The following is a 26,143-nucleotide window of genomic DNA, read 5'->3' as shown; positions in this document are numbered from 1 at the left end:
GACTACATAAGCTTAGGGTTGCCATATTCCAGTTCCACAAATCTGGGCAGGTTAATTTGCATATTATGTAAATTATTTGCATATTATTTGCATATTATGCAAATATTTGCATATTAATACTTGGATTGTCCAGTTGTTTTGTTTTTGTGCCTAGGAATTACCACCAAAAACTGGGGAAAGATGTGAGAAATCTTTTTTTTTAAAGCAACATTTTCAGCCTTAAATGCCTAGACTCTAGTTTCCAACACTATGGAGTATTTATTGATTGACTAAGAGAATTTATATCCTGCCCTTTTGCTATTAAAAACAGAGTTCAGCACAGCTTACAAATATAATAAAAACACACAATCAATATAAAAACACAAAATAGCAACAAACATAAAGTAAGTCAGGGCAGCAGCACGGTTAACCATAACATATACAATATATTTCAGAGATGTGGTGGGTGGAGAAAAACAAGCCAAAATGTTAGGAAAAGGAGTCTTTCACACCACATGCTCAGTTCTAAATACTGTTGCAGCAAGTTTCACAAGTTCCTCCAGTATTCCACTGGTGCAGGCACTCAGACATTCAAAGTATCTGTATGTTTCTTAGGTTTTATAAAAGCAGAGCTTTGCTTAACTCAAAATTTCTCAACCACATCTACACAGGTTCCACCTCCATACTCAAAATGAAACTGGGCCTGGAAGTGTGCAACAACCCCACACATACCTTGCTAATTAGATTACCAATGCCAGGATGTCTGTCTTATTGACTACTCTCCTGCTCCCCCACACACACCGGGCATCATGAAAGACCCAGTCCTGGGCTCAGAAAGAAAATAAATATCTGGCCCTCTTCAAAGTATTGATAAGCCTCTTGTTTTAATTGAAATAATAATTATAAATTCTTGTTCTTATCACTAATGGGAGTTAATTATCTTGCATATGCTGCTGTTGCTTCTATGGCTGTAACTGAGTGAGGTTAAAGATAAGTGAAATGCAAATAGGAAAAAAAAAACACAGAAGGCAGTAACACTTTCCTAAATGTAATACCATACCAACCACAACAAGATTCCTATGAGTAAGGCAAAAAACTAAGCATCTCACAACCAGTCAGGATTCCTAACCAAAAACCAAAAATATGATAAATGAAGAAATATGTATATAAGCATGACTATCAAATATATTTATTATTTACACAAACTGTAAAGATATTTATAGTGCAATCCTAAATTTATTTATTCAGAAGCAAGTCCCAGCGTATTCAGTGGGGCTTACTCAAACAGGGACAGAACTGCAACCTCAAGTGATAAGCAACTTCATTCACACAACCCAAAATTCCGAATCATGCCACTTTACGCTGTTTTGCAACTGTTTATACTTGTTTTATGGTCATTGGATTTTAAATGGCTTTATTTCTTATTGTGAGCTGCATTGGTTTCCAACCCTACCTCACAGGGGTGTTGGAAAGACTCCATACACGCACACACACACACACAGCAGATGTATAAATACATACAGCCCATATAATAGTTTATTGTCAAACCAGTTGCTCATTGCAGAAAAATCAGTATTAGTTTTAAAAAAATCAGTATTACTTTCCTACAGAATAAAAACTGTAATACCTATGTAAGCCCTGCCTACTTGCTTTAAAACTGGACTGGAGACAGAAAGAGTTAGAACACAAACATAATTCTTTTTTACATTCACTCCAAAGTCCCATTGATTTTCAGCACATTCATAACCATGTCTACTCAAAGTAAGTCCTATTGAATTAAATGGGATTTACTCTGGGCATATGGGATTAGCATTGCTTTTACAAACAGCAAGTATTGGGAAGGTTTTCAAAACACTGCCCAAGCTCTGACTCCTGCACACAAGAGGAAAAAAAACTGAAATGTATATACTTACCCAATTTATGAGATTTTCAGATAAACGGGGAGGGGGGGGTGAAACCACCATTTTGTTTTCTAGACACTGCCTCAGGTCAATGAAACTGAAACACAATCCCTGATTGGCTGCAATGCTGAATGGGCAGGGTTAAAGCTACAAAGTGCTATAGTACAGTACTGTTTAAAGAAAGATTTAACAGTCGAGGGGGGTGGCTGACGTTTTTATGTATATCTCGAGAACTGGAACACCTAGAAACTTAATTTTTTTAAAATTAAAGCTGAGAATCCGGGCCACGTAAGGGGCTAGCCGGGCGCCGGGTGGCATGCATAGAATCCGGGTAAAACCCGGCTATCTGGGCAATATGGCAACCCTACATAAGCTTGAGTATACTGGGAAGCCTTGGAGTAGCAAAAGCAGTTCCAAAACAGCACCAATTATCAGCCTTCACACTCAAGCTGGACAGCTCAGTCACATGACAAAGTGCTAAGGAACAACTGTTTAGAATGTTGCAAGAAGACAGGATATATACTCAGTGGCTGTACTCAGCTGATCTGAGGTTATTTATTAAAAAATAAGAAACTAGCAAACTGCAGTAGATTCAAAAATTCTGGTTGTGGTAAGCACATGGAATCCACTTATTTTCTTAATGAGCCTGTCTCAAACCCATGAGTTGCACTGGTGCTTCACACTGCATCCTGTATGGGATAACAGTGTTCCACTTGCTAAGAAGGGGGGCTGGATGTTGAGAAATCATTCTATCTAAAAGTAACTTAAAATAATAAGGTAAAGTAAAATGTTAACAGTGTAAACATGAAGAAAACATTCTTTCTAAGGTTATTTATAATATTACATGCGTAAAGAGTTAACTGTGAAAGCCAGCTCTTTCAATAACACTTACTTCTGAGTAGACATGGGTTAGGATTGCACTGCAGAATGATAAAATAACAAATGCCTGTTGCCCTTCTGCCTCTTGGGAGCTGCCGCCCCCGCAAACACCACTTCCTCTTTCTTGGTGGTGCCAATAATGATAATGTTATTTGTTATTTAATTTTATTTATTATAATATTATTTGTTATTTAATTTAATTTTTGTAAATTGTATTGCTTTTATTGTATTTTTATATTGTATTTTTATACCTGTGTTTATTTTTCTTTGTAAGCCGCCTTGAGGCCTTTGGCTGAAAGGCAGGGTATAAATAAATTTTAATAATAATAATAATAATAAAATATCTTGTTCTTAAAACATTCTGTAGAATTGAAATATTTCTTCAACTATTTACATAATCAAAGGCTAATTTTGGAAAATGCATTTTAAAATCCATATATGCCAATAGAGAGAAACAGTAAAAGTATTCAAGACATTTAATGATATTGACTAAATTCTCACTTACCTTCTTTTTTACTATTATCATCCAGACATAATCTGAAGGCTTCTACAGCTCTTGGACTAGTAAAAATTAGTCCAGAATATTGTTCAGGATGAAAAAGCTATTCATCAACAAAAATTGAGAAAAATAAACATAGATTAACTTGGAGAAATTGAACACAATAAAGACACCTTTCATCTATGGCTTTTAAATGTGAGGACCCCTAGTGCCATGAATGGCATTTTAATCAAAACATTCGCTTATGCAGTAACAGTAATGTGGAGTCCTGTTATTTTTGTTTTATATGGATCTGAATTCGGTAGCAGCCTATAGATTTACAATATGTACAATGTTGACCTGTAGCTAGCATGAGCTATAGCTGACTTCAGGTCAATATGAAAACAATTGCTTTATGGGACTCCAGAATCTAGGAATATGGAATCACTGAGTCTGCACAGCCTATTTCAGTGAATAGCTGTTATTACATGCTTTATTACCTATTGATCAAAAGACAACTATACCTTGGAAAGTTGACTTGAGTGAATTTGTGATATCATGGGATACACTGTTAAGAAATGGCAATGGTTTTACTTCATCTTCATTCTTCAGGATGGCATTCTCTGAATAAACCATCAGAGGTTTCTGTACACCTGCCTAGACATATCCCTTTATAAGGAGGGAATCCTGTGTACTTACGTTAAGCAGCCTGAAGAACCCTAAATTTTGAGAAACTTTTCAACAATGATTGATACATTACTTTTCTCACAACTAATGGGACAACTTTTCTCAATAAATTCATAAGAGCCACCTCTAGCCAAGGCAAGCCCTGAGGAAGGTGAGAGAAACCCAGCAGAACCTACACCTGGCTGCTGTGGCCTCCTGCAAAACACCATCTGCAGGCTTCCTCAAGTATCAACTGCTACCCCCTGCAAGGCCTTGGGGGCCAGCTGCAGCCAGCTGGGGCTAACAAGGGAGATGACAACTGCCAGAGGGTGGGGAACAGAGCTCCCCTTCATAAGAGCCTCTGCTAGCCAAGGCAAGCCCTGAGGCAGGTGAGAGAAACCCAGCAGAAACTACACCTTGCTGCTGTGGCCTCCTGCAAAACTCTCCTTCATAAGAGCCACCTCTAGCCAAGGCTCCCCTCCCCCCCAGTGTCAGGCTTCTTTTAACATGTGCCAGGGTAGGAGTAGTCAGGGGCCTGCCCTTGCGGTAATATTAGGCAGGAGACATAATAGCGGTAGGAAGCAGACAGGCTGTTACAGGGGAAGTGATACAAGACATCTTTGTGCTTGCATCCCTTCTGGTCCCCCTTCCAACCCTCGGGACACTGGGAGCTATTCTGGGAACTCCCTGGATCTTACTGTCCTGCTGATGAATGCAAGGTCAGTGACTAATAAAACCACTTTAATTCAGGACTTAATCCTGGATGAATATGCTGACCTTGCTTGTATTACCAAAACCTGGCTAAATGACCAAGGCGGAGTAGATCTCTCCCAGCTCTGCCCACCAGGTTTTGTGGTACTCCAGCAGCCTAGATACAGGGGATGGGGAGGTGGGGTCACAATTGTCTGCAGGGAATCTATCTCCCCTGTCAGGTACCCTGTCCCCTAACACCTCCAGCTTTGAGTGTGTGCCTGGTGTTGGGTCAGGGAGACAGAGTGGGGATTCTGTTGGTGTATCGTCCACCCCACTGCCCAACAGTCTCCCTCCCTGAGCTGGTGGAGCAGGTCTCAGCATTGGTGTTGTAATTCCCCAGGTTGATGGTCCTGGGTGACTTCAACATACATGCTGAGGTTAGACTCACAGGTCCAGCTCAGGACTTCATGGCTGCCATGACAACCATGGGGCTGTCTCTAATATCATCTGGACCAACGCATGTGGCAGGACACACACTTGATCTTGTGTTCTGTTCGGGACAGGAAGAAGGTGATCTGAGGGTAGAGGGGTTCTTAGTACTCTGTTGTCATGGGCAGATCACCACCTGACAAGGTTTAGACTTTGTGCCCCCGGTAACCTTAGCTGGGGTGAAGGGCCAATTAAGATGGTCTGCCCCCGAAGACTCATGGATCCAGATGGTTTCCTGAATGCTCTGGGGGATATTCTCAGCATGGCTGGCGATACTGCCGAAGCCCTGGTCAATCTCTGGAATACGGAGGTGACTCGGGCGATGGACACTATTGCTCCAAAGCGCCCTCTTCCACCAGGAAAGGCCTGTAATACACCTTGTTTTACTCAAACTTTGGGCCTGATGAAAAGGCAGGGACAACAGCTAGAGCGACGATGGAGAAAAACTCAGTCTGCTTCCAATTGAACACAGCCTAGAGCTCATTTTCGAGCCTATCATGTGGCGGTGATGGCAGTGAAGAAAGTGCACTTCTCTGCCACCATGGCGTCTGCTCAGTGTCATCCGGTAATGCTTTTCCAGTTGGTCCGGGGTCTTTGGGGCTCTGGCCTTACATTAGACTCTGAGCCCTCAGACATGTTTGTGCGGCACTTTGCAGATAAAATTGCTCGCATTTGGACTCACTTGGACTCCTCATTAACTACAGATGTGCCAGATGTCCCCGAAGCTTCCTCTGGTCATTTTTCTATGGATAATTTTCCACTTGTAAAGCCTGAGGATGTGGACAGGATTCTGGGAGAATCGAAGGCCACTACTTGTTCCCTTGACCCTTGCCCATCCTGGTTAATCAAATCTGCCAGAGGGGGAGTGGCTGACTGGTTGGCATATTTAATTAACACCTCCCTAAGGAAGGTTCTATGCCAGGGGTGGCCACTCTGTGGCTCTCCAGACGCTGCTGAACTACAGCCCCCATCAGTCTCAGCTAATACAGCTCATGGTCAGGGATGATGGGAGCTGTAGTCCAGCAGCATCTGGAGAGCCACAGAGTGGCCACCCCTGTTCTATGCCAACATTGTTGAAGGAGGCTGTGATAAGACCTTTGTTAAAAAAGCCTTTGTTAGATCCTGCGAATCTTAACAACTTCCACCCAGTCTCTAATCTCCCCTTTCTCGGCAAGGTGATTGAGAGGGTAGTGGCTGCTCAGCTCCAAGGTTTCCTGGATGAATCAGACGATCTAGACCAGCCTTTCCCAACCGGTGTGCCTCCAGATGTTGTTGGACCACAACTCCCATCAGCCTCAACCAGCATTGCCAATGGCTGAGGGTGATGGGAGTTGTGGTCCAACAACATCTGGAGGCACACCGGTTGGGAAAGGCTGATCTAGACCCTTTTCAATCAGGCTTCAGGCCTGGTCTTGGGACAGAGACTGCCTTGGTCGCCCTGCTTGATTACCTATGCCGGGCATCAGACAGGGGGAGTGCATCCCTGTTGGTGCTGCTGGACCTCTCAGCGGCCTTTGATACCAACCATGGTATCCTTCTGTGCCGTCTAGCTGGGATGGGATTGGGAGGCACTGTTTTACGGTGGCTCCGGTCCTACCTGACCGACAGGACCCAGAAAGTGGTGCTGGGAGACTACTGCTCGACCCCCTGGCTGGTGGCCTGTGGGGTATTGCAAGGTTCCATTCTGTCTCCCATGCTCTTTAACATTTATATGAAACCACTGGGAGAGTCATCAGGAGATTTGGAGTACAATGTCATCAATATGCCAATGACACTCAGCTCTATCTCTCCCTACCACCTGATTGCAGGGAGGGAGTGCTCATCCTAAACTGGTGCCTGTAGGTTGTGAAGGGCTGGATGTGGGCTAACAAACTGAAACTTAATCCAGACAAGACGGTACTACTGCTGGTAAAGGGAAAAACTGCATCAGGGACAGGGTTGCAACCTGTTCTGGATGGGGTTGCACTCCCCTTGAAGGAGCAGATCCGCAGTTTAGGAGTCCTCCTGGATCCTGCCCTGCTGCTTGAATATCAGGTGGCTGTGGTAGCCAGGAGTGCTTCTGGCCAACTCAAACTGGTCTACCAGCTGCGTCCGTTCCTGGAGGCAGTTGACATGGTCACAGTGACACATGCATTGGTGACATCGAGGCTTGATTACTGTAACACACTCTATTTGGGGCTGCCTTTGAAAACAGTTCGGAAAGTGCAGTTGGTTCAAAATGCAGCAGCCAGAATGTTAACTGCAGCACGGCGCAGGGAGCATATCACCCCTGTGCTTTATCAACTCCACTGGCTCCCAATTTGTTTCTGGACCCAATTCAAAGTGCTGGTTCTGACCTTTAAAGTCCTAAATGGCCTTGGACCAATATACCTGAGGGACCGCTTACGCCCATATGTATCTGCCTGGGATTTAAGATCGTCTGCCTCGGGTCTCCTCTGCGTGCATGGAATAAAAGATGTTAGACTGACAGGCATGCGGGAGAGAGCTTTTTCAGTGGTGGCCCCCAAGCTTTGGAATACCCTACCCCAAGAGGTCCGCTCTGCTCCCTCCCTGTTGGTATTCCGGAGACTTCTGAAAACGATCTTGTTCCGGAGAGCCTTTGGGAGGGACTGAAGGTAGAGCCTGACACTGATTTTATGCCTTCTACGTTAAATTTTACCTTTGTAGTCCCTTTAGTACCACCCCTATATATGTGTGTGTGTTTATATATTGTATTTTATGTGTTTTAATTGTATTTTATGTATTTTAATTTATTTTAATGTTTTTGTGATTTTACTGTTTACAATTTTATTATGTACGTGTTTGATTTTATTTTTGCAAGCCGCCCTGAGTACCATATTATAAGGTAGAAGGGTGGGATAGAAATATTTTATATAAATAAATAAATTAACTGAGGTGCACAGCAACATAATACCTCTAAAAATTTGATACTATGACCTGCTGATCTGAGGCGATGGCTCATAGGATTAGAAGTATAGATCTCAGCATCCCCAGATCAACACAAAAACTATATCCTTGCTTTAATGTTTGTGCACAAGCAAGCCTACAGCTTACTAGATGAAACTTAAGTCCGTATACATCATGGTATGCTGTAGCAAGCAAGGAGTTCTGGTGAAGCCTCCAATAGCTTCCAATGGTCTTGGTTCCTTTAGAGAGCTTAAAGGATGCCATAGCAATACTCAGCCAGAATATGTAAGCCAGGGATAGCCAACATGGTGCCCTCCAGATGTCATTGGACTCCAGCTCCCATCAGCCCCAGCCAGCAGGGCCAATGATAAGGTATGATGGGAGCTGTAGTCCAGCAACATCTGGAGGGCATCATATTGGCCACACCTGATATAAATCCTCAAACAAATTAAGTATCCACACCAATGGTAATCATCCAAAAACATCAGCTACAGCTTTCTTATTGTAACTTAAGGAAAAGAAAGTAGCTCTGTGCCGTCACCTGTCGTAGCCAGCAAAGGAAACCCCAAGTGCATCCAGGACTCTGGACTGTATTACTTAGTTGAATAGTTTAGATATTTATGTGGAAAATTCATATAGCTGTATAATCTAAACCATCAGCAAGTGCTTACAATTCCAAATCCTATTGACAAGTAAATATGTTCTATTGGATTCCTGCATTGAGCAGGGGGTTGGACTCGATGGCCTTACAGGCCCCCTTCAACTCTACTACTCTATGATTCTATGAACTACTATTATTAACAAGTATCTTTATTAAAGCATGCGTGTATTTACAAACACAGATTTCAAGGTTTATGCTTCTTAAAAGGATTCTTTTAAGCATTCCCTTTTAGAGTATAATTTATGTAATGCAAGTGTAATTACAGAAGTAGCATCACCCTCTCAAACATATTGAAAAAGCTATTTATTAAGTCACAAGGTTAGAACAATTTGATATGAGAAAAGCAAGGAAAAATTATACTGATTTTTAAAAAACATTTGTACTTTTTGACCTGAGTGTCCAGGATAGTAAACCCACCTCTGATATTTAGGATGCAACTTTAAACAAATGTAAGCTGGAAGTAAGGCTCACTAGAATCAATGGGACTTACTTTCAAGGGTGTATTCTTAGGACTGGAATATAAAAGTAGCAAAAGAAATAGGTCTCTCACAGTTCCAAAACACATTTCTTAATCACATACCACATTTAAAGTTTCCAAATGGTTAAACAAAATAATTTTAAGAGTATAGCTTTTCTTGTCAACTTTCCCTCAAGCAAAGCAAAATATGCACACCGAGGATTTTAGATAAATCCAGTATACGTGCATTATTTGTAGTGTGTGCACATTTTGCAGCATTATTAGATAGGAGTCCTTTATTGGTTTTCTAGGGGTCTCAATTCCTTTGTGAGGTCACGCCAATTAGTGTGATTTCCCTTTGCCTTCGCCACAGAACATAATTACCTGGCTGGGCTCTCTACTTACACCAGACATCCCTACAGCCTAAGCACTATCTGTGGCCAGAAACACCTGAAGATCAAATAGGGTAGAAACCACTTTTAGTTACCATTAGAGTTTATACCATGGAAAGCTATGTACCTAATCAAATATATCTATTGTAGAAAAACAGATGCATATTTTTTTAATTTTTTTTTTGCAGAACAGACTATTACCAGAAAGGGAATGTAAAACTTACTTTTTCAAAGAAAGCTTGAAGAGAAATAAATTCAAATGCTAAAACTGGGATTAATGTTGCCTCAAGCCCATGTAAACTCAGTTCCTATGAATGAAAGGACACACAATTTTGTGATAAGACAACATAAATGATAAGCATTGACAATGTACAATTATTTGTACAATGGACTCCCACTGGAAGGAAGGGCGGGATATCGAATAAATACAATTTTGACACTAAAGCCAGCAGGTCAACTTAGGTTGCAATCCTAAAACTTAAGAGAACATTTCATTGAAAACAATGAGACTTCTGAATATAGATATGCACAGGATTGTACTGTTTGTTTAGCAGTGACAGCATGCTTTGAAACAAACATGATTAGGTGAAGAAAAGCAAGCTGAGTTTTTTTTAATGTAAAAGACAGTCTCCACTGGATCAAAGTGTCTCCAGTCTCCGGAGAGACATAAATGGTTACAACATATAGTGTATAATGTTTTCATGAATGATATACTAGCAGACACGCAACAGCTCACAGTTGTTGCATTCTCCAAAAATATATCCACATTTGGTTATATATATACTAAATAGCTATTACAGAATAATTCAGGAATAATTCAGGAAGTTCAATATCTTGCAAAGTTGCATAATTGCATAATACAACATTTTTGTTGCATGCTTCCTACCATGGAACTAACAGTGGTATTTTAATGCACTTAGATAACACAGTAAATCGATAGCAATTATTTTCTTCATACTGTTTATTTTCTAAAATTGTGTCTTGCTTTATTGGCAGTATGTCTTATAGCAGAGTACAGGTCAAATGAAACATTAGAATAAACCTTGACTAAAAAACATACACACACAGTTGGTTCGGTTCACAGCTAATGCTAAACCACAATTTAGAGTTACGAGGACCAGCTGCAGCGAGCCCTAGGCTCGCACGTGCCCCTTCCCTCCTCTGATATGGCTGTAAAGAGGAGATCAGAAGCTGTGGCATCCATTTTAGATCAACTGCAATTTAGCAATATGTCAGAACCCTACATTGTGATTAATCTTAAATAGGTGAGTGAAAACAAGCCAATTTTACAGACTATAGTTTGAAGTTGGTCTGTTTCCACTAACCATAATTAATATTAATTTGTCCAGCTTTGTATGTCAAGCAAAAGCTTCTGAACTCCTCATGGCCATGCCAGTGGAATGGGGGTAGCATGCAAGCCCAAGGCTCACTGCGCTTCATCCTCATAATGCTAAAACATGGTTTAACATTACATGCGAATGTAACCATTAACTAAAACATATTAGAATATGTTTACTAGGAAATCTATTCTACTGTCTTTCGCAGGGCTTACTCCTGGCTAAATCTGCACAGGAATTCAATCATTATTTTAACTAAAACTGACTTCAACAATATATTCAACATTACATTCGGCCATCATAACTGTATTTTTGCTTGTGAACACCTATCTTGCTTAAGAAAATGCCGCCCTGGGCTCCTACTGGGAGGAAGGGCAGGATATAAATCAAATAATAAATAAATACATAAAATAAAATGTAAAACGAGGCCTCTTTGCAAGATCTTAAGATATGGGAGAAGGATATATTTTAGAATGACATATGCTTCTTTAGAATCCAAACTATGTGTCATCTACCAAAGCTATATCTCTGAAACAAAGCTGTGCATGATGTTCCATTTTCAGGAAACAATTCCTACCAGACTGAGAAGCATGTCAAGTTTTCTCCAAGTAGCAGAGAGGGGTGAATACATGAAATCTGATAATATAGTACACTTGATAGTTGTATTATTTACCTTTTGGACTACTGACCTTAATCATTACCCTCCAGTTACTAGCTTAAACGGCAAAATATTCTTTCCAGAGAGGTAGGTGGAAGAGAGGACACAAAATGTGCACACTGCATAACCTGTTTCTGACAATGCAGTCATCCTCAAACTATGATCTGCGGGCCACTTGTTGTCTGTGGCCCCGTCTGAATAGGTCCATTAAGCTAAAATGCAGGACTAGACTTCAGTCTTAAGTAGAAAGACAATTCAAATATCTAATTTTTTTCTAAACTTTTTCTAAAGGTTACTTACATTTATATATGGATCTGGTCCGTTTTCACCTTCTTTAGGATCTTTCAGCAACAGAACTTTCATTGTTTACTGGAGAATACAGAAACACAACACAGAAGTATATCTAAATTAGATCTAGAGGACTCTACTCTGTACAATGGCTGTACCAGTTGAGCATCACAAGAAAAAGGATAATTAATAGCTGCATTGAAGTGCTGTTGGTTGCACAATGAGTAAGCAGTTAATGCACATTCTCTGAAAATGAACATCCACCCTGATAAGGCTAACAAAATACAGGTTGGTTTTAAATGATACGGCAAGAAAAGAAAACAACAAGAGATAAGATAGAAAATGCATTTATTTGGCTTTTAAAAACCTGTTCTCTACAACATACTTGTGCTAAAAATGACAGCCTTTGTAAAACATTGACAAACTTGCAAACGTATTACAAAAGAAACCATGTAACTGTTCAGATGTTTTCCAGTACAGCTATTATTTAAAATATTTGCATATGCACTCCCAAGAATGCCCATGCCAACCTATTCTGTTGCCCTGTAAGACTACACCTGCCAGGGGCTTCAGCTCCATTCCAGTTTAAATGTCAGCATATCAATATAAGTTTCCTCCCCTCTCAAAAAAAAATGCATTGCAGCATTAGCAAATTTGCTAAGGTCCTGCAAGGCACATCACTCTTTTGTTAAGTGTTTTGGAGGAAAAAATAACCTCTCAAATCCAGATCCAGAGAGGATTCTCTCTCAGGTGATCTTCACAAATCTAACAGTTCCATGGACTGCAAAATACCACGTGGTCTAGCACAGTTTCAAATTCCACACACAATATCTAGGTGTCCCAATTATATTTATCCAGGGCAATTCCCCACATTTCCCTGCACACCAAGCCAATTCAAACTGCACAGACTATACATGGAAGATCACTTGCTTGATACTACCCCCATATCAAAATGTCTTACAGGTGGAAACCTAATATACATCAGGGCAAAGTTAGTCTAGGCTAGAAGACCTCTCTTTGACATGTAACCTTTCCGTAGGTAGCCTTTTACATGCACATGCTAACCACCTCACGTATTCTTTTGAGATAGTACACTAGCACAGGTACACCTGCTGGTTTGAATTGGGCTTCCTAGCATCAAGGGGCAACTGCTTTAAAGAGTCATAAATTGGTCAAGCCCCATCGCTGGGCTTACTCTGGAATATAAGTGAAAGTAACAGAAAATGTTCCTGGAAACTGAAATCACTGGTTGAAAAATGCTTTTTAATTGGTTTAGAATGCTTTTAATGGGTTTTTAAAAATTATTGATATGTTTGCCATCCTGGGCTCCCTTCAGAGGAAGGGTGGGATAGAAATTGAAATAAATAAATGATGATTTTAAGATAATTGCTAAGAACAGAAACCTATGTCAAGCTAATTAACTGTGAGGTAAGACGGGCTATTAAATTATACTAAAATCCCTTTTTTCTACACCAAATCCAGGAAAACAAAAATAAGTATCACTGGAAGTTTTCCAAATATTCCAGAAAACAACATTTTAACAATTTATCACTTCAGAAGCAAGGAACATGTAAAAAAAATACATATTAAACATAAATTTCAGACATAAATTAAGTCATTGTTATTTGCACATGTTGCATTGATCCCGGAGAATGCAACAGGGAGGGGGGAGGGGGCAATAGCTTTAAAGCCATAGTAAGCCAAATAAGAATCATTCCTCAATTCTGAGCATGCCCAGTGCTGTTTCTCTGCATAGCTGCCTACTGAGCTACAGAAACACATTCTGCTAACATCAGGGCAGCTCCCCTGACTCCCTGAGCAAGTAGCTTCCCTCCTCCCTTTTACTATTACTGATTTGACCAGTGAGGGAGTTTTGGCGTGTGTGTGTGTGTGAGTGCAGAGCATCACTGGAAAAGGTATTTTTTTAGTTACGTTGTTACCATTGCACTGAATTTGGGGAATGGAGATTGGAAGAGGGAGAAATAAATGGCTGAAGGAGTGCCTATGTCTCCTTGATGAAATAGCTTTTTGTGCTTGCTTGCTCCTGTTGTTGCTAGAGATGTGAAGGCTTGGAAAAATTTGGGGGAAAATGGGTTTTTCCTGCTTTTTTCCTGAAAAATTGAAAAAATGAAGAAAAAATGGATTATGGAATGTTTTATTTTAGCATGATGAATAAAATGTTTCATTGAATCTTGGTCTCTTTTTCTCAGTTCTTTTTATGGGAATGGATGCTTTATGTTTGCTTGACACTGTGAAGGACTAGCAGAGACATAAATAATATTGTTATTAATGTTGATAGTTTCTTTTGTTTTTTTAAAATTGTTTTTTGCCTGCTCCTCATAAACTGGCAAAAGGAAAGAGGTTCCTTACAGTTCAGGTGTTCCTTACAGTTCAGGATCTTGCAGACCCATTTGTTACCAAAAAAAAGTAAAACTTTTAAAAAGTGAATTCAATTGGTAATAATTGTTTGAATAAAATGTACTTTTATTATACCAAATGTGATAGTTTTATGCCAAACCAACTTGTACATAACTACATTTGATGTTCCTGAAGTAACAAAGTGATTTTCAATCTGTAAAAAGTGCTAATATTGCATTTTTTCAATTTTTCCAAAAATGTCCTATTTTCTGAAAAAAATGGGGAAAATGTTTTTTCCCCCGTGGCTTCACAATTTTTGGAAATTTTACATCTCTAATTGTTGCATTTTGCTGGATGCGGGAGATCTGATGGGTCCATATTAGGGTTACCAAGTCGCCAGTTTTTGCTTGGAGACTGGATTTTTGGGGTCCTCTCCGGGTCTCCAGGTGAGTCACCTCAATCTCTGGACTCTCAGCTTTAATTTAAAAGAAAATTAAGTTTATTTATTTATTTATTTATTTAATTACATTTCTAGACCGCCCTATAGCAGAAAGCTCTCAGGGCGGTGGTCCAGTTCATGAGATATGCACCAAAACGTCAGCCCTCCCTCAAATTCTGTTAAATTAGTTCGTAGCTGGCTGCTCTAACTCAGCCCTTTCAGGTTTGTAGCCAATAAGTGAAGTCAGGGTTGTGATTGACAAGGGATTTGTTGACCTCTTGGCAAGGCCAGAAAACTTTTTTTCCTGCTTACATCTCAGTATGTTTATAGGTTTCATCAACAGCAAAAGTTTTTCTCTCTTGTGTGCAGGCAATCTTAATGCCTCTGTAATGTGTTACGCTTTTCTAATTATGAGGGGTCAAACAAATTTAAATTTTCCTGGGCTGTTGAAGAGGGCAGTGTTCTGAAAACCTTCCGATATGATGCTTTAATCCTATACTGGCTTTTCTGGGAGTAAAGCTGCACTGCTAATCCCACATACTGGGAGTAAACCCCATTGAATTCAATAGGACTTACTTTTGAGTAGACATGGTTAGGATTGTGCTGTAAATTAATTAAAGTGGTTTACATGCAGACAAAGTTTATGAAGTCAATCCACACAATACATTTAAAGCACATCCAACTTGCATTTAAAGCGCGTGACTTCCCCTAAAGAATCCAGGGAAGTGTAGTTTCCCCCCACAGTTATAGTTCCCTCCACCCTTAACAAACTACAGTTCCTATGATTCTGTGGTGGGATTCATGTGCTTCAAATGTGTGTTGAATGTGCTTTAAATAAATGGTGTGGATCTGCACCAGGTATGCTGTGCATTCATTAGTGAATTGAAAAGAACCATTTTAAAAGATACTTTTTTAAAACAGGGAAAGGGCTGTAGCTCAGTGCCAGGGCATATGTTTTGAATACAAAGGGACAACATTCAATTTCTGGAAAAGACTATTGGAATCCTGGACAGCCAATGCTAGTCCATGTCATCAGTACTGAGCTAGATGGTACCAAATAGCCTGTGTTGATATAAGGAAGATTCCTTTGTTCCTAAAAGTGGAAAGAGATTCAAGGGCCACAGTGCCTCCAAAATTTATTTATGTATTTTATTTCCAACATTTATATACTGCTGTATTGTAAAAAAAACTCAAAGCGATTTACAGAAGGAATTAAAACAATACAATTATTGGCAAAAACAGTTAAAGACAGGTATTTAAAAACATACCAAATAATAAAACCAACAATGAGATAAAAACACAATAGCTTCTACCTGCCTGGGTAGGCTTGCCTAAACAAAATGTTTGTACAGGTGCTGAAAAGAGTACAATGAAAGCATCTGCCTAATGCCAATGGACAGGGAGTTCCAAAGCGTAGGTGCTGCCACACTAAAGAACTGATTTCTTACAAGAGCAGAACAAGTACTATGTGGAATCTGTAACATGGAAATCACATCTTGAATTTGGCCTGATAGCAAATCAGCCACCAGTGCAGATTTCAGAGCAGAGGTGTTACGTGCTGATAGGGTCTCATGTCAGCAATCGTGCCACAGCATTCTGCACTAACTGCAGCCCCAGGTCAGGTTGTGCTACACGGGGATTTCTGTGACCTTGGCTGATTGGCTACCAGGATTTTTTTAGTTTTGGTTTTTGGTTAGGAATCCTGACTGGTTGTGGGATACTAAGTTTTCTGCCTTATTCTTAGGAAACTTGTGTTTGGTATGGTATTGCATTTAGGAAATCATCACTGTCTTTTGTTTTTCTTTTCCTATTTGCATTTCATTTACCTTTAACCTCACTCGCTTACATCCATAGAACAACAGTGGTTCCATGCACTCAGCTCAACCCCCTTAAACTCACTGATGATGCACCTTGTTGGCTGCATGACAGTTTGTTTCTTGCCCAGTAGTGGACATTCCAGGCAGGGGGTTGCCAACCCTGCTTGAATATTTATATCTTTGCATGGGATCCCTAGTCAAGCCTTGCTAACAGCATAATTCAAACCAGATCTCCTCAGAAGTAAGTCCTATTGAATTCTATAGGGCTTAGTCCCTTAGTGTTTAGAACTGCAGCCTTCAGGGGTCATCCATCTTTACTCCTGAGTGCTCCCATTTAACATCTCCATAACACTAGGCTCTGTTCTTCCTACAATGGCCTTCTGCTGACTCTCCTGGCCTGAGGGCACTTAAACCCTTCTTGCCAGAAGCATGAAGGCTAGATTAAATGTTCCCTACCCAGGCTCCCTAAGCAGGTGAAAAGGAGTGATCCTGTCATTTCAGCTGGACCTGGGAATACCCTCATTTAGCTAAGATTTCTATCTTAATTTCCAATCAGACAAATGTTTTTGTTTGAATTGTATGCTCCAAGCAATGTGGTGCTTAATGTATCATGCTTAATGACATCACTAGGGCCTGCTGCTGTGACATCACTAGGGTCCAGCCCTGAAGTCTTGGGGTTTGGGATTCTTCTGGCCTGGCAACCCTAGTGTATATATCCTTGACTGAGAATAGTTTAAAAAAACCTTTTTTTAATGGTGATGACATAGGGGGAGGTTTGCTTCCTGAGCTCTTATTTTCAAATGTATGATGCTTATTGTTTTTATTTCTGAAGCTTATTATTTTTATGCCTTTTATTTTTAAAGGGTAAGATAGTGCATGCTGAAGATAAAGTATTCTTAAAATGGCAGCTAAGCTATTTGTTCTTCTTTGAAGCCATGAGAAGGCCCATTGGCCTGAAGAAGACAGGAGGGAGTGCAGCTCAATGGACTTTTAAAAATCTCCTTTTACTCTCTGTGTGTGTGGCCCGAAGAGAACACTGGTAAGGAATGAGCACTCTGTACATGCTCATGCCATCATTTCTGAGGGTCACCGTTCCTGCTCATTCCCCCCCCCGCTCAAATCTGTATGAAGATACTATGGATGACATGGAGTAGATGGTCTTCAGGCTTCATCACAATGCTGCCTGCATATTTTCCTTCTCTGGAAGCCAGTTGGCAAGACTCTCATCTTTACTTTTCCAAACCAGCCAATCAGATGGAAGAATGTTGATCTACAGCTATCATCTAAAATTCCTTTGTATGGTGCTACTGCCACCTAAAATTGTGTGGTACACTTTCAAACGGTAAGCCAATTGCCCATGACTTACAGCACAAAAAAGATAAAGTGTCCAGCAGCACTTTTAAGACTACAGCAATGTATTGTTAAAGGATTTTCAGGTTGTTGGATGATATTTTGGGTCTCCTCCAAGCCTGTGGTTTTCTATCTGTAAGATGGAATTCTGAAGCAGAAGGAATTGCTTAAGTGGCCAAACCAGTTACTTTGTTAATTAATGGCTCTAGCAAGCCTGTTAAGCATCATTTTACATGTTTAAAGAGCTGGCCAAGTAGGTACATGTTGACATGTTGCCATAGAAATAACTAGCTACAGAAGGAGACGGGTCGGGTAGGCAGGTTGGAAATATTTTTCTTTTCTATTACATTAACTCCCCTTTCCTCCAAGGTGCTTATAGTGGAACTCATGGTTCTCCATTTCCTCATGTTATCCTCACAACAGTCCTGTAAGGTAGGTTAGGGTGAGAGACAATGACTGACCCAAGGTCTCGCCATGAGTTTCATGGCAAATTTAATTCTGATCTCTCAGGACCTAGGCCACTTAATATTCCTCCATATTATTCCACATTCTGCAAAAAAAGATGTAGAAGTGAATAAGATGGGTGAGGGGAACAATCTTTTCCCACAGGTCTGGACATTGATGGGAGTCCCTTGTTAGCACCTTTAAAACTAAGCAATTCAGGCTGCATGCAATCCTGTGCATGCATATCAGGCAGCAATCCCCAAGGAATTTAGAGGGGTGTATTCTGAGTATTGTACAGTTACTGTGGCATGAACCCACATTAGAAATTGTGACAGCAGGGTCCCTATCTCAACTAAGGTAAGATACTCTGGTGAAACCTCTAGTGCAGGGCAACTAGCGGTGGCCAGGAATTCAGGGCATAATGCTGATACTGATATTATTCTGATATTAGTGTTTAGGTGAGTTGTACAATGCCAAATACTGACAGACATTACAATAATGTATAAGTAAAATACATGCTTCATGACATTTATTTATTTAAATGTGCATTTAATTATTTAAAATGAAGATTAAAAAGGCCCTTTCACATAATTTCAAAGTGCCCTTTCGGGTTCATTCTCTCCCAGTGAATATTCCTTTTAAAAAGCCCTGGCTTTAAATGTATAGTGTGTGCACAGCCTAAGTTACAGCAATTTGGTTTATAGTTTACAAAAATGAATGTCAAACTAACTAAACACACACTCTCTGGAAATTAATATGCATCTTTTGTTTTGAACTTTGTCACTTTCAGACCTTTGCATACATGCTTACCAATACAGCCTCATGCTTGTTTTTAATACAATACACCTGAGTATAGAACAGATGACAGGCATGTAACTCAGAAGTACAATCTGGCCCACATATTGTCCACAGGGGCTATATCTGCAAGCTAGCATAGCATTTGTTTTGCCCTCCAACTATCTATGAGAAGCCTCTGTAAACAGCTGATTGTTTTTCCCTTTTGAATACTGACAGGTTTAATTGAAAGGCCATATAAACATGTGTGACCCATTGCAAGGTGATAGAATGCATCAAATATAGTGATGCCCTCATATGGCAAGGCTGTCCTGCAGGTGAGACAGTCCTTGTAACAGTTTTGACTCTACATCATTCAAAGACATTTTTCTTAGCAATTGTACATCAGAGCAACTAACATATTACAACTCTAGGCATGATGCCACCCCAACAGATGTACATGAATATAGACACTCAGGAAAGAGAATATGCATGCCCAATGACTAGTCTTCAGTCATAATAGCTAAAAACAACTGCCACTTGCTTTGTTTGTGCTCCTACATGACTGCATCTTGAGATGTGAATGCTTTGGGGGGGGGAACCCCAGAGTCTTTTTCCAAAGCTTTCCTTGTTTTTCCTGAAAAATTGGGGAGGAAAAAATCAATGAAAAAAACCCAGAAAAAATGTTTCAGTCTTTTCCCCCAGGCCTTCACATCTCTAACTGCAGCAGCATCTTAAACTCTATTTTCATCATAGCAATCTCTGTGTTTTCATTCAACTGAAAAATATTCCACCTAATATTTCAATGCTTTGAAAGCCAAAGCACTTGTAAATGAAAAATTATTTTGCATTGTGAAAACGTTCTCAGCACTTTTTTCACATAAACATTTCAAAATCAAGGAAGGATTCTCCTTGTTTCTCAAAAGACAACCTTCTGAAATGTAGTTTCTTGCAAATAACAACAATAAAAATAAAAATTCATTTATGCTACACTATTAGTTGTCATTCATGGAAATGTACACTTTCAGTTTTCACTTTCAATGCATGTTTACTTTGGTGAGATTTCCAAGTAAAAGTGCTTAGTTCTTCTGTCTTACTTTTGGAAACTGAAATGATAGCACCTTTTCAGCTAGTGGCATTTCCAACCCAATCATATGTGCTGTCCAAGCATTCATGAGTGAGAAAGGATCCTAGTTAAGAGCCAGAAAAGACAAAGGTTCTGTGGGTTGGGAAGTTCGCAGATCTGTATAAACCAGTCCTGGGTGGGGTTGCATTCCCCCTAAAGGCCAGGTGTGAAACTTAGGGCTACTCCTGGACTTGTCATTGTCTGGGGAGCTGCAAGTAGCTACTGTGATCAGGAGTACTTTTTACAGCTATTGGCTTGTATGCCAGCTGCAACGTACATGGAGTGGTCAGAATTATCCTTGGTTACCCATGCACTGATTATCTCCTAACTAGACTACAGCAATGCATTTTACATGGGGCTGTCGCTGCAGATGCTCCGGAAGTTGTAGCTGGTTCAAAATATGAATGCTGCCAGGATGCTTTTGAAGGTCAGGAAGTCTGAAAATATACCTCCACTTTAATACCACCTATATCAGCTGCCAGTAAACTTCCAGGCACAATTCAAGGTGCTGGTTATAACTTTTAAAGCCTTAAACAGCTTTTTACCATCTTCGCTTAGTAGCCCAACTACGCCCCTATCTGGACAGTGACGATCTCGCCTCAGTTGTTCACGCTCTGGTAACTTCTAGATTGGATTACTGTAATGCGCTCTACGTAGGGCTGCCCTTGAAGACAGTTCGGAAACTTCAGCTAGTGCAAAACGCGGCAGCCAGGTTGCTGACGAGGACCAATCAGTCCGCGCATATAACACCTGTCCTGGCCCACTTGCACTGGCTACCTATTTGTTTCCGAGCCAGATTCAAGGTGTTGGTTTTGATTTATAAAGCCTTACACGGTGTGGGACCGCAATACCTTGTGGAACGCCTCTCCCGCTATGAACCTACCCGTCCACTTCGTTCAGTATCTAAGGCCCTCCTCCGGGTACCAAATCATCAAGATGCCTGGAGGACTATTACTAGATCTAGGGCCTTTTCTGTAGTGGCCCCCGAATTGTGGAACAGCTTACCCGAGGAGATACGCCTGGCGCCTATGGTACTTTCTTTCAGGTGCCAGGTTAAGACCTGGCTATGCTCCCAGGCATTTTAATGTTTAATGTTAACGTTTAATGTTTCATGTTTAATGTTCGTTTTAAAATCTTGCTGCTATTTGCTATTGATTTTATTGTAATATTGTATTTTAACCTGTACACCGCCCAAAGAGCTACTAGCTACGGGCGGTTTATAAATGAAATGAAATGAAATGAATTTGAAAGACTACCATCACCCAAATAATCCTGTCCGAACAGTAAGATCTGTTTCAAGGATCCATCTCAAGTGTCCAAGATGGTGTGCACAATAAATAGGGCCTTCTTAGTGATGGTCCCCAAACTGTGCAACTCCATTCCTGTTGAGTTGTGTCTTGTCCAATTGTATGAGCATTTAAGTGAACACTGAAGACCTTTGATTTCATTGCCGCCTTTAACACTGATTGGAATTAGCTTGGGTGTTACAGAGCAGCTTATTAATTACTCTGTATGCTGATATGGCCTTTATTTCTTTATATCTTGTATTGCTCCAGTTTGTATGTTAGTTTGTGAGGTTGTAGTTGCCAGAAAGCAACCACAATACTTTAAATAAATAAACTGTCCAAATGAGGTTAAACCACATAGGATTAACATGTGAAATCTAAGTGGAAAGAAATAAGAGTTATGGGAGGAGCACATGAAGATGTAATGTTGGTCAGCATCTTATTCACAACCTCTAGAACAAGATTTCACATTGCATCTGGCAAGGCTGCACTACAGAAAAAGAGTGTTAAGTCAAAGACTAGCATTAGTGCAGAGTCCTATAGGAATAAACAGCACACGACTTTACAGACACACACACACAGAGTCTACCCTGATCTTATTATAACATTGCCTCATTGACTATTCATCTTCCAAAGATAGGGACTTTTGTCACAAGCCTCTACAAACATCTGTAAAACACACATACACATCCAAGAAAGGAATAACTTATAGTAAGCACTGGCAAAGCTTAAGAGGTAGAGGCCCAACAGAACATGTCTAGCAATACCTCAAAGAGGTAAATGCATATAATAGATAATAGCATGGAAAAGGGGCATAGCTCAGTGGCAGAGCACATGCTTTGCATGCAAAAAGGATTCCAATTTCAATGCTTGGTAGGCCTGGGAAAGACTCCTGTCTGAAATGCTGGAGACCCACTGTCACTCAGTGTTCCTCTGTGTCACTGTTGACTAAGGACAGGATGTAGTTTGTACATATGCAAGCAGAGGTTTTACATTAATGATTGCTGTTGGACAATAGGAATTACTATTGCTGATGTTGTTGTTAATTGCCCACCCTTCACTAATAGGTCCCAGGGCTGGTTACAGCAGTACCAAATTCAGTATTAAAAACAATTAAAACAAATTACATTCACAAGAATAGGATACGTCCTGAAAATATACATCTCAAGTGTCAAAGGCCAGGGTAAAGAGATGTGTCTTCAGCATTTGCCAAAAACTGTACAACGGTGTTAGGTGCACCTTTGTGGGGAGGGAATTCCACAACTTAGAGGCTGCCACAGAGAATGCCCTCTCCGAACTTTTGATCTTAACATGGAAGAAAGTCTGTAGGGAAAGAGGTGGTCTCTTAGATATTGGGGGCTGAGTCATTTAGGGCTTTACACACCAGTATAAGTACCTTCACTTCGGCCTGGAAGCAAACTGGCAATCAATGTGACTGTTTTAGAACAGGTGTTATATGAGTTCTAAAAGCAACAACACCCAGTAATCTGGCCACTGCATTTTGGACCAGTTGAAGTTTCCGAATCATCTTCAAGGGCAAGCCCCACGTAGAGTACATTGCAATAATCTGCATATTGATGACACTTCACTCCAAAACTCCTGATGACAGCTCCCAGTGGATTCATATAATTAAATAGCATGGGGCACAGAATGGAACTTTGAGGGACACCACAGGAAAGCTTCCATGGTGTCAAAGTGTAGCCATATCCCTGGAGGTAGGATCAGAACCATTGAAGCACAGTACCCCCAACCCCTACCTCCCCTAGGAGCTGCAGAAGGATACCATGGTCAATGGTATCAAGAGCTACCAAGAGTCCCACAAGAACAAGCAAGGTTGCACTCCCCCTATCTCACTCCCGACAAATGTCATCAACCAGGGTAACCAAGGCAGTTTCAGCGCCATGACCAAGTCTAAAGCCAGACTGAAATGGATCTAAATATTCAGTCTCTTCCAAGCATGCTTGAACCTGGACTGCCACCACCTTCTCGAGGACCTTGCCCAAAAAAGGACATATTTGTCACTGGGTGACAGTTTAACACTTCTGGGTTCAAGGAGGGGGGAATGCAACACCACTTCCTTCAAAGCAGATGGTACTTTACCCTCCTCCAGTGAAGCATTGTTTGCTCCTTGGACCCACCTAGTCAACTCCCTAGGGCAAGCTCAAAGAAGCCAAGATGGGCAAGGGTCAAGGAGACAGGTGGTTGGTCGCACTTCTTCAAGCAGCTTGCCCATTTCCTAAGGCTGCAATAATCAAAACTGATCCAGTACAGATGGAACAGACAGCATGCTGGACGCTGCCATTGGACTTATTCTAACTGTGGCATCCAACTCTGTCTGAATCTGAGCAGTTTTGTCCCTGAAGTGCCTCCCAAAGTTGTTATAGCAGGCTGCCAAAGGTGTCAGGACAAAGCTCTCTTGGCCAGATGACGAAAGTCCATTCACTCCAAAAAGTTCAAAAGTTTGCAATAGTAGTTTCACCAGTTATGGATCACCAGTAGTGTCTACAGCAGGGGTGGCTAACCCCCTTTTTTGGGGGGGGGGAGGCTGCATTTATTTACCCTTGCCCAGCCCTCTGGAGGCCACATGCCAGTGATGCGTATGGTCAAAGAGGTATGGTGCTGACACATGGAAGGCTACATTAAATTCATTCCTCCTTTCCTAGCATACGAGACATTTGGAAGGCAATTTTTAATCTCTGTTCAAAATGGGTGCATGAACTTCAGCTTTATTTCCTATTTGCTGAAGATGCAAAAAGAGAACGGCACAATGCTATCTTTTCTACACTGCATCCTGTGCACAGCTGTCAAGATAACCAAATAGACAGGAGATATCTGGGCTTTGGAAGTCTATCTTAGAAAGAATAGAATGATTAACTCTCTTGCATAGCTGAATTCTGTTCAGCAGCCAAACCCCTTGAAGCAACATTTACAAGGGATGTTGCAGTAAAACTGACATGTACACAATCTCCACTATACAATGCCTATACATGTGTATGCCATTTGCCTGCATCCATGGCCTCCTCTGAGATATTGTACTGACCTACAAATTTGTAAAAATGCAAACACAATTTGGGTTGGTCTTTCACAGTCCAATCCACTTCCTGTGTAACTTGGAAGAATTTGGTAACATGTGCCTCAGAGCATATGGTGAGTGGTGGCAACACCTGCAATCAACCCAAATAACAGAAACAAGACATATACTGTGCTGATCTTCTTTTAGGAGGGAGGAAGCAACTATATTAAAACAGCTGATACAGTTCAGATAGTCACTTTGAATATGTTTGATTTACTTTGCAATTTTAGTAGTTTCCTATAGTAAATCATTCTCTTTTGCTTCTGTTTCTGTGAATATGTGAAGTACAGCAACACTTTGCATCACTAAAAAACAGCTCCAAAAACAATTGTGGAATAATGGCACTGACTGTTCTGCAGAATAGTTTCCAATGGACATGCAGAGTGGCTCAGTTTGCACAAGTTAAAACAGTGGAAGGTGAAATATATTCTAGGAAAATTCTAGATGTGCTCTACGTTTTTAATTGACCATGCCCACCTTTCCTTAAATTGAGCAGTTTAAGCACAGCAGGCTGAAAACATGCATCTTGGGCAGGCCAAGTTTGTTTTTTCCACAGCTAGAGTCTTTGCTTAAGTAGCAACATGTTGTAATCAGTCTGATTTTACATCAGACTCCACCTTCAGATTCAAATGTTTTTATACTGTTTAAATTTTTAAATTGTGTTTTAAAATGTTTTTTAAGATATGTTTTAAATTGTATTTGTTTTAATGTTTTTAGTTACTGTAAACCACCCAGAGAGCTTCGGCTATGGGGCGATATACAAGTATAATAAAATAAATAAATAAATAATAAACTGTTAATGCATCCAAAATAGAAATAGAACAAAACCTCCAGTTTGAAACACAAAAGGCTGTCTTCACCATCATATGACATTGACCAATAAAAAGGCTTTGACATTAATAAAATTTAAAATATAATTTTCTAGGTTAGATTCTCTGTAGAAACAGTAGTAACACAGAAAAGAAGCAAAGTAAGAAGAACACCAACAAACATACAAAAATGTAATTCTCCATCTTTGGAGATGGCAGGTTTTGCCACGACTCACCATATGCTCAGAGGCATGTTACCAAATTCTTCCAAGCTACACAGGAAGTGGATTGGACTGTGAAAGACCAACCCAAATGATGTTTGCATTTTGACAAGTTTGTAGGGCAGTACAATATTTCAGAGAGATCAGGTCTCCTGCTCCCCTGGTGCATTCACTATAGCTGCCCAATTTCCCTGCTTTTTAAAGTTTGATAGAAATAACTGTAGGCTATAGGTGTGTTCTTCAACCACACATGGTGGAATAAAGATAACATACATGAACTTGCAATTTTGGTGTACAATTTTTCATCTGCTGTGGCCAACATGTATGCAGGAAAATGGCGTACACTTGTATAGACATTGTGAAGTGAAGATTGTGTTCATGTCAATTTTACTGCAACATCTCTTTTCTGCAAAGTTTTTTGCTTATTAGTGAATTTCTCTTCTTTTTTATCCGGGATGTAAGAAATGGGATCCTGTGCAAGTCTGCTGAGAATGGATTGATTATTTCTTGCTTAATGAGTTCAGTGGGATTTACTCCCCTGCAATCATGCTTAGGATAGGTGAAACTGACCACAAGGGATGGGGAGGGGAGCAGGCAGGAGGAGGAGGAGACAGGTTTGATCTTTTGCATGTTTATTGAGTTCAGTGGGATTTACTCCCGT

General features: G+C 40.5%; 1 protein-coding gene across 3 annotated transcripts in view; it reads right to left on the bottom strand.

Moving 5' to 3' along the window:
- Positions 1-26,143, bottom strand: part of UROS (uroporphyrinogen III synthase) — a 55,660-nt gene that overhangs the window by 27,462 nt on the left and 2,055 nt on the right. For all 3 annotated transcript variants that reach the window (XM_061635696.1, XM_061635694.1, XM_061635697.1), the window contains exons 2-4: positions 11,798-11,866; positions 9,727-9,810; positions 3,265-3,361 (exon numbers count right to left, since the gene is read on the bottom strand). In XM_061635696.1, the coding sequence (XP_061491680.1) occupies positions 3,265-3,361; positions 9,727-9,810; positions 11,798-11,860 (244 nt within the window). In that variant the 5' untranslated portion in view covers positions 11,861-11,866. The remainder of the gene's footprint in view (positions 1-3,264; positions 3,362-9,726; positions 9,811-11,797; positions 11,867-26,143) is intronic.

The sequence above is a fragment of the Rhineura floridana genome, chromosome 7 (genome assembly GCF_030035675.1).
Source record: "Rhineura floridana isolate rRhiFlo1 chromosome 7, rRhiFlo1.hap2, whole genome shotgun sequence".
Classification (NCBI taxonomy): domain Eukaryota; kingdom Metazoa; phylum Chordata; class Lepidosauria; order Squamata; family Rhineuridae; genus Rhineura; species Rhineura floridana.
The sequence above is the reverse complement of the archived record's forward strand: the minus strand, read 5'-3'. Positions and strand labels throughout refer to the sequence as shown.